Consider the following 10,000-nt stretch of genomic DNA (forward strand, 5'->3'; position numbering starts at 1 on the left):
GTGTGTGTGTGTGTGTGTGTGTGTGTATACCTCTTGTTTCAGCGTGATGCGTGACATGATTTCTTCGTGGTCTATGAGTGACAGCTCGTCCACTTCCTCCGTGTTCTGACCCGAATCAGGAGACTTCTGCCACCTGGTGGACACACACGCAGGCACACGAACACGCACAAGCGCACGCACACACACACGCATGCGTAAACAAGCATGCATGCATGCACACAGAGTACACAGAGCACACAGAGCACACACACACACACACACACACACACACACACACACACACACACACACACACACACACACACACGCGCACACACACACACAAGATTAACATATATATAACAATGCAGGCAAACCACTAGGTCACGCCAACAGCTACGTAACTTTCATACAACAGCACATAAAGAGGCATACTTCAACAACACCACGTACGGTACACTGCACTAGACTTAACAACAATTTGCTACTCAGAACTGATAAGCTGCCTGCAACTTTAAATACAGAGACAACCTGCCTATGGCATTAACCACAGGGTCCAAGACATCACACTTCAGGAAATAGATAACTTGTCTAAAGAGGATAACAAAAATCTAACTTGTATATCTAATATATCAATACAGTACAGAGGGAACTGATGACATAATGTCCTAATATTACACTCCATAAGGACATACAGGCGCAGCAGAGCACCATGGGAGCTCCATCAGACACCCTTCAGAGTGCAGCAGGGGGGTCAGCAGATATGAGAAGACACAGCTCAGTCACAACACATACAGATACAAACTTCTCCAACTACACCATGCCTTTATTTTTTTAATTTGCTGTGTTCTTTTATCTTTGCTTTTGTTGTTGTGAGGCACACTGAACTGCATCTGTGTATGAAATGCATCATACTAATAAAACTGCATTACTGCAGAAATATATTCTGTATGGTTCATACAGCCAAATAAAAAAGATGGTTTTACATTACATCTTGTTCATCGTTTTCTCTATAGCCACTTCCAGTTACATTATAGGTACAGGGTATTGGATACAGTCCCTGCAGCAATGTGGGGTTACATGCCTTGCTCAAGGGCACTTCACTTCAGCCTTTGGCTCAATCCTTCAGGTGTAGGGAGATGGCCGGTTTCCTTACCATTAGGCATGAGACGACCTGCATGAGAAAAGTCAAGTTTGGGGATTAGATCTGCTCACCTCTCGGGGTCGGCCATGTCTTTATCTGACGTGGTGTCTGTTCCGTCTTCCGCACCGGTGGCTGGGTCCTGCAACACACACACACACACACACACACACACACACACACACACACACACACACACACAACAGCTCTGTTAGCGTATACACACACACTAGGTCCTTACACAAACTACAACGCACGCACACGGTTCTGAGATGGATGCACGCACGCACGCACACACACACACACATGCGCGCGCACACACAAGGACACATGGCGAGTACGTATGGTGCACACACACTCTCACGCTTGCACATGCTTACACACGCACAGACACACACTCAAACTCACACACATACACACACACAGTGTGTAAAAGCCCCTGTTGGTGATTAAGTTAGTGAAGGATGTCGTATAGTTCAGGGTACCAAATACTGTAAATGCTGCCCTGAGAAGCCTTTACCACAGCACAGCACAGTCTTCACAGGACCTCACCACCATAACACAACACAGCACAGCACAGCAGGCACGGTGTACAGTGTGGAGACCAGGGGTGCATTTCTCAAAAGCGCAGTTCTTAGCCTGTTAGCAACATTGGTAGTTGCCAATGGGAAATTGCACTGCAAACAACAAAGTAGCTAACACAGATAGCAACTACGCTTTCGAGAAATGCACGCCAGGGCTATAAATTGACTTTTTCCATAACTAGCCCATTTGGCTAGTAGATGCTACATTTGACTAGCTACACATACAGTGCACTCACCATCAATGAGAGTGGCTACTAAGTTCTCTTCTCTTATCAGCCAAACTGAATTTTCACCAGCATTTGGCCTGTTGGCTGGTGCTCATTTAGCGCCCTGGTGGAGACTATACACATGACCCAGCTTATTATACAGTCATGGGTGAGCGGTTAGGCCGTCAGACTTGCATCCCAGAGGTTGCCGGTTCGACTCCCGACCCGCCAGGTTGGTGGGGGGAATAATCAACCAGTACTTTCCCCCATCCTCCTCCATGACTGAGGTACCCTGAGCATGGTACCGTCCCACTGCACTGCTCCCCATGGGGCGCCACTGAGGGCTGCCCCCTTGCACGGGTGAGGCATAAATGCAATTTTGTTGTGTGCAGTGCAGTGTTCACTTGTGTGCTGTGGATTGCTGTGTCACAATGACAATGGGAGTTGGAGTTTCCCAATGGGCTTTCACATTTCACTTTATACGGCACAAACAAGACAAGGCCCATTGACAACCATCACAGAGTTGATCTGGGACCTTTATCAGTCTGGGAACATTACAATACAACATTGAAATTCGTATAATAAACAAGTTTTAATGACGGCGAGTGAAAATGTCAATCAATCTCCATGGTTACAATGACAAGCCATTCGTGTAAAAACGCGCACACACACACATGTAAGAGCCAAACCACATGGGTTAAGAGATGTAGAGGAGGAGTGGACAACCAGTTGCATTACATTTACACAGCAAAAAACAGACGATTAGCGCAATGCAAGGACACACACACACACACACACACAAGCAGCAAATGCACAGACATCAACATCTCACATAAAAACAAACACACAGCAGTAGCATCACACACACAAACATCTCTCTCACACACCAGCATCAGACACAGTCAGTGGGACAATACAGGACGTGCTAGTCAGCAGGTTAGCTTTGCTGTTAGCTTGGTTAGCCTCACCTTCAGAGGAGCGTTACACACGTCAAACGACACACAGAATGAGACAAATAATCCAACATCCAATAGACACAGAATGGTGCGACAAAGTCCAGACACAGCGACCACAGAGTGATGATACGACCCCCAGACAAGGTGACCTCAGACAAAACAGATGAGACAAGTCCACAGGACAGCAGAGGACGCGCTAGCTATCCAGATGTCCAACTGTCTCTGGCAACTAGATGTCCAATTGCAGATGTCCACACACTCTTCCTAGAGTATGTTCCTACTCGGCACACACACACACACACACACACACACACACACACACACACACACACACACACACACACACACACACACACACACACACACACACACACACACACACACACACACACACACACACACGCACACACACACACACACACACACACTGGACAGGCTTTAGGCCCACTAGAGGTGGAGAGCAGCGGAGAGGCAGTCCAGATGTCCAATTCTCTCTAATCTACACTACTAGAAGCTGCAGGGATGCACAGCACAAATGTCCAGCTCTGTTTCTCTAGCCAATATGGCCCTAAACCTACTCTGACACCCAGTCACACACACACACGGGTCCTTTAGGTAGCCTGGGTTCCTTAAGTACACACGCACACACACACTGCAGGCTTTAGGTAAGCAAGTGTTATTGAAGTGAATTTCTCCTCCACTTATAATCTCTGTGCTGGGCTGCAGTCCAAGTCAATGGAGCAATCTGTTATGTGTGTGTGTGTGTGTGTGTGTGTGTGTGTGTGTGTGTGTGTGTGTGTGTGTGTGTGTGTGTGTGTGTGTGTGTGTCTGTGTGTGTGTGTGTGTGTGTGTGTGTGTGTGTGTGTGTGTGTGTGTGTGTGTGTGTGTGTGTGTGTGTGTGTGTGTGTGTGTGTGTGGCGTTACACAAACATAAAAAGCTATTTAGAGCAATATTTGTACCAGAGGTCTACATATGCACACACACACACACACACACACACGCACACACACACACACACACACACACACACACACACACACGCACACGCACACGCACACGCACGCTCAAGTTCAAGTTCGTAAAAGGACTGAATGGTGAATGCATCTATGCGTTATGACACCGCTGGTAAGCATCTTAATCACCCCTGACCTCAATTTCTGTGACCTTATGACCTTGGCTTCCACCTTACGATGACCCCGCGTCACATTATGGGGCTCAGGGGTGGGCCTAAGCTTACCTCAAATAGCCTCAAAATACCACAAGCAACAACAACTATTATTAAGATTATGATTATGATTATCATTACTCTTGTTACCATTATAGATCAGGTGTGAGCCTAAGCCTAACTCAAATAGCCTCTAAATAACTCAAACATACAACTACTATTACTACTACTACTATTATTATAATCATTATCATTATTATTATTATTATTATCATTATTATCATTATCATTATTATTATTATTATTATTATTGTTGTTATTGTTATTATTGTTATGGGGCAGATCAAGTGTGGGCCCAAGTCTACCTAAAATAGCCTCAGAAAAATACTATCAAACACCATTGAACTAAGACTGTGTAATAGCACAAATCAGATTAGGATTTTAATCTGAAATCTACCCAACATGTGGAACTAATACAGAACAAGTACAGAGTAATTTACTACCAACATAATACCCCAACACATACACACGCACGCACACGCTGGAGCAGTCTACTCCATATATCTCTCATCCAGCTTTACAGAGTGGCACTCACAACAGGACTCCTCTAAGATAGAACACTGCTGATAGAACACTGCTGATAGAACACTGCTGATAGAACACTAGAACACTGGCAAAGTACTGATAGAACACTGCTGATAGAACACTGGAACACTGACAGCAGAGAGAGTAGAGAGAGAGAGGTTCCATTGGCCCATTGTTTCCTGGTTCTATTATGGCCCCCCTTAAGCTAGATTTATGCTTCGCTCGCATAGAATCTGCGTCCGTCCGTTTTCTGTCTATGCGAGTCCACGCCCCCCTCTCAGAGGCTCTGCGCCCGTCGTCTAGCGCCTCGAAAAAATTCTAACTATCCGTCGGACGGACGCGGAGTACGCAGACAAAAAGGCACTATGATTGGTCGTCTCGCTACTTCCTTGTTCTGTTCTTGTGGCAGCGCAATGCCAGTAGTTTGCGAGAGCAGAGCTGTATTCTGTTAAAAACTTTATTAATGCCTTGTGTGTAAATGTGTGTAAATACACGAAGCTAAGCTAAGTAACAAACAATGCATCAGTTGAACACTCGTGGCACAATGCCTGCGGTTTTACTACCGTTCCTCCACCGAATGTAAACACACATCGGCAGAATCAACTGTCTTTACATGCTTTTTTTTCTGCTCGTGAAAACAGACTGGGTATGTCAAATAATGATACCACTGCATTGCCTTTGCAATTTGTGTGAAAATACCTAGCTAACCGGGATAGAAAGCAACATTGCTTAATAATGACCGCAGTGCTTACAATGTAGTGAAAGTAGCCTAATCGCGCAATTTCAAATGTGGCTGGCAACGAGACCTCGGACCTCGCAGAGCTCGCAGATGCATGAATACAAAATTGGTTCGTGGCCACTCCCACGCGACTTTTCACGCTCGCAGTTGCTGAAGTCTAATCTGACCTTTAGGCAGACCTAGGCAGACCTAAGGACTGTTCTATTCATTGTAGGAGCATTATGACACGGCCCTTTAGGCAGACCGGAACCTGGTCGCGTTAGGTGCCCATAGAAACCTATTATGTTGGCATATCTCTATTAAAGAATCTTTGCTGACAGAGTACTGATAGAACACTGGAAAACTGATAAAACACTGATAGAACACCGATATAACATTTGAACACTGACGGAACACTGGAAAACTGATACACTGATAGAACCCTCATGGAACCCTGATACAACACTGGAATACAGATCCAACACGAACACTGCTAGTTTAGAGTTAGGTTTAGGGTTACAGAGGTAAGTCTTATGTGACATACTGGTAAACAGCCACAGCGGCCATGATACATGCAGAGTATCAGATCAAGACAATATATTACAGGGTGGGGAAGATTAGTACACTCAAAACAAACAAAACAAATAAACAAATAATAAACAAACAAACAGCCCAGTAGCTAGGTGGGGTAAGTGGGTTTGGAGGCCGAGCGCGTCAATGTCATGCATGACGTCCAATCAGTTGGATCGCTGTGTAGTACATAGAAGGGAGCTCTGGCGTACATACGGACAGACGGGACGGAACAGGCCAGGATGATGGGGGGAACAGGATGATGACGGGTGTGTGTAGGTGTGTCTGTGCGTGTGTGTCTGTGCGTTTGTGTCTGTGCGTGTGTGTGTGTGTGTGTGTGGTGTGTGTGTGTGGTGTGTGTGTGTGTGTGTGTGTGTGTGTGTGTGTGTGTGTGTGTGTGTGTGTGTGTGTGTGTTGGTTGAAGTGTGTGTTGGTTGGGGTGTGTGTGTTATGTGTTGGATGGGGTGGGGTGGGGTATGGATGTGTGTGTGCATGCGCTATTTTGTCTGTGTGTATGTGTGACTGTGTGTTGGTTGGGATGTGTGTGTGTGTGTAGGCTAGTGTGTGTGTGTGTGTGTGTGTGGGCGTGCGTGCGTGTGTGTATTAACGCATCGCTACTTACGCGGTGGGAGTGTGTGGCATCTCCATTGGCCTGTGTAGACGAGTACAGATTGACGTACTCGCCCTCTCCCCCCTCCTCCTAAAACACACACACCACAACTTAAACACACACACACACACTCCCCTCTACCCCTTCTCCTATACCACAGAACCACACACGCCACAACTTAAACACACACACACACTAACTCACACACACACCACAACTTAAACACACACACACTAACTCTCTCACACACACTCCCCTCTATACCCCCCCCACACACGCTAACTCTCACACACACACTCCCCTCTATATCACACACACACACACGGCCACAACTTAAAACGCACACACCCTTCTCTGCTGCATCGACATTTTATAGGGAGAGGACCACACACACACACACACACACACACACACACACACACACACACACACACACACACACACACACACACACACACACACACACACACACACACACACACACACACACACACACACACACACACACACACACACACCAAAACCAATTGCACACCCCTCACACAAATTCACAACCCCCACACGCCCATCCATGCGTCCAATCTAACATTGTGGAACCCACTTTTGACAAACAGAAGTTTTACAATAAGAAGACAGGCCACACACACACAAACACGTGTACACACACTCCAAGGCAGATGTCACAGAGTAACTTGGGGACCAGTGTGTGTGTGTGTGTGTGTGTGTGTGTGTGTGTGTGTGTGTGTGTGTGTGTGTGTGTGTGTGTGTGTGTGTGTGTGTGTGTGCGTGCGTGCGTGCGTGCGTGCGTGCGTGCGTGCGTGCGTGCGTGCGTGCGTGCGCGAAGGGGGCATTACATTGTATTTATTGGGGGGTGGGCTGCGGCATTTCAAATGACTTTGTCACAGAGGTGTGTGTCTGTGTCTGTGTCTGTGTCTGTGTGTTTCCATGTCAGGCTGTCCTGGTGCAGCACTAAAATCAGATTACACAGAAGAGTTTTATAATGCTGATCACACACGCACACACACACACACACACACACACACACACACACACACACACACACACACACACACACACACACACACACACACACACACACACACACACACACACACACACACACACACACACACACACACACACACACACACACACACACACAGGAAGAACACTTATATGACATCTTAACACTGTAACACCAGGCTACGTGTAAATAAACACACCACCACTTGGCAGCTAATGTAATGTGGGATTAATCCTTAATTTTGTTGCTTCATGGCCTTTAAAACACTTCCTGGTTCCCATCATCCTCTCTGGTTGTACAGAGGAAGTCTACTGATGATTCCGTAACCCACAGCAACACAGCACAGCACACATGACCACAATGCATTTAACAGCAGTACCGCAGAGCACTGACAACAGCACTGAACATTAGTGGCATTGCCCTTACGATTCCAATGATGACGATTAACGGTCACGTTAACAGTCAGGTAACGATTCGATTCGAATCGATTCAGTTCGATTCTACGATGCATTGCAATGCATTACATTTCTACTGAAAGAAAGGCAACGTTTCCATCAATCATGAGTTAATACAAGCAGTCAGATACTGAGCAACATGTTATTGGCTGTTGTGTGCATCAGTCTTGCAGTTTTCAATGCTTTCATTAAAGTTCATCTGCTCCGTAAATGCCCACGCAAGTAGCTGAAACTTGTCCAAATTGCCCAATCGATTATTGAATTGTCCTGCCCCGCATTGCAATGCATTGCCGAATCGATTATTGTTGACACCAATACTGCACAGCACACATCTACACAATGATCCAACCAGCAAAAAACAACACAACACAGCAGACAACACAACGTCACAATGGGCCATAAGACTAGAGATCGAACTTGAACATACTCTTTTGCATTGGATGGATGGATGGAGTTTGGGGTATCTTACTATACTAGAGAATTCTTTGACATAACCACAACAGGGTAACCATGACACCGCAAACAACACAGCACAACACAGCACAGACAGTGCAGCAGAGTACACTAAACAGAAAACAACACAAGGCACTGCACTGCAAAGTACAACACAGCACACCACTAGCCACTGCAATGTGCATCGTAAATCACTGCACAACACAACATTGGTGATGTAAACGCATAGCACAGCAAACAGCAAGCAACACACTACACAACACTGCACTGCACTGCACTGCATAGCATTGCGCACGGCACTGCATAGAACCATACAGCAGCACGTCACAAACCACGGCAAGGTGCATCTTACACCACAGCACCGCACAATACAATGTTGGTGAAGACAAATTATGTAGTACCACCATACTGGGAAAACCAAAACACAGCACAGCACGGCACAGCTAGGCGTAGCATAGCAAAGCATCGCATAGCGTAGCATCGCATAGCATAGCATAGTATAGCGCAGCATAGCATAGCATAGCGCAGCTCACCGGGGCGGGCTGTCTGGGCGTGTCCGACAGGGAGGTGTCAGAGGCCAGGCAGGCAGCCAGCGAACCACCAGAGCCCTCCAGAGAGCCGTTAGCCAATAGCAGCCCGTCTTGGCTGGGCGTGGGCGGGGCTACCAAGTCCAAGCTCTGTGATTGGTGGACGGGCGGCAGGGGAAAGAGGAAGGGTTCAGAGAAAGAAGAAGAGAGGGAGAAAGAAAGAGAGAAAGAAGAAATAAATAAAGAAAGAAAGAAAGAAAGAGACGGAAAGAAAAAGGAAGAAAGAGAAAGAATGAATGAACAAAAAAAGAAAGTGAGAAAGAGAGAGTTCAGAAATGCATAGAAGAGAGAGGGAGGAAGAGAGAGAGGAAGAGAGGAAAAGGGGTTTGGAAAGAGGAAGACAAGAAAAGTTAGACAGCATGGTGGCTGCACCAGCAGGCCTGTAGAGAAGAAAGACATGCAGAGAAACACATGCACAGCAAGAGAAGAGAAGAGAAGAGAAGAGAAGAGAAGAGAAGAGAAGAGAAGAGAAGAGAAGAGAAGAGAAGAGAAGAGAAGAGAGAGGAAAAGAAAGGAGAGCGGAGAGAAGAGAAGAGAAGAGAAGAGAAGAGAAGAGAAGAGAAGAGAAGAGAAGAGAAGAGAAGAGAAGAGAAGAGAGGAGAGAAAAGAAGAGAAGAGAAGAGAAGACAAGACAAGACAAGACAATAGAAGAAAAGAGAAGAGAAGAAAAGAGAAGAGGAGAGAAGAAAAGAGAAGGCATGCACTGCAAGAAAAGAGAAGAGAAGAGAAGAGAGGAGAAGAGAAGAGAAGAGGAGGCATGCACAGCAAGAGGAGAGAAACACATGAAATCTAAAACAAATGAAAGAAAGGAGAGCCCTGAAAAGAAGAGCTGTGAAGTTAGAGGAGAGACAACAGCGTGTGTGAGAAAATGAGAAATAGAAGTGAGTGAGAAGACGTGGAATAGCAGTGTGTGTGTGTGTGTGTGTGTGTGTGTGTGTGTGTGTGTGTGTGTGCATGTGTGTGCGT

General features: G+C 46.2%; 1 protein-coding gene across 1 annotated transcript in view; it reads right to left on the reverse strand.

The window, feature by feature from the left end:
• Nucleotides 1–10,000, reverse strand: part of rapgef1a (Rap guanine nucleotide exchange factor (GEF) 1a) — an 85,916-nt gene that overhangs the window by 12,499 nt on the left and 63,417 nt on the right. Inside the window, exons 14-17 of the mRNA XM_063195861.1 lie at nt 8,981–9,169; nt 6,528–6,605; nt 1,195–1,262; nt 31–133 (exon numbers count right to left, since the gene is read on the reverse strand). Of these exons, the coding sequence (XP_063051931.1) occupies nt 31–133; nt 1,195–1,262; nt 6,528–6,605; nt 8,981–9,169 (438 nt within the window). The remainder of the gene's footprint in view (nt 1–30; nt 134–1,194; nt 1,263–6,527; nt 6,606–8,980; nt 9,170–10,000) is intronic.

This window comes from Engraulis encrasicolus, chromosome 3 (genome assembly GCF_034702125.1).
Source record: "Engraulis encrasicolus isolate BLACKSEA-1 chromosome 3, IST_EnEncr_1.0, whole genome shotgun sequence".
NCBI classification, from domain to species: domain Eukaryota; kingdom Metazoa; phylum Chordata; class Actinopteri; order Clupeiformes; family Engraulidae; genus Engraulis; species Engraulis encrasicolus.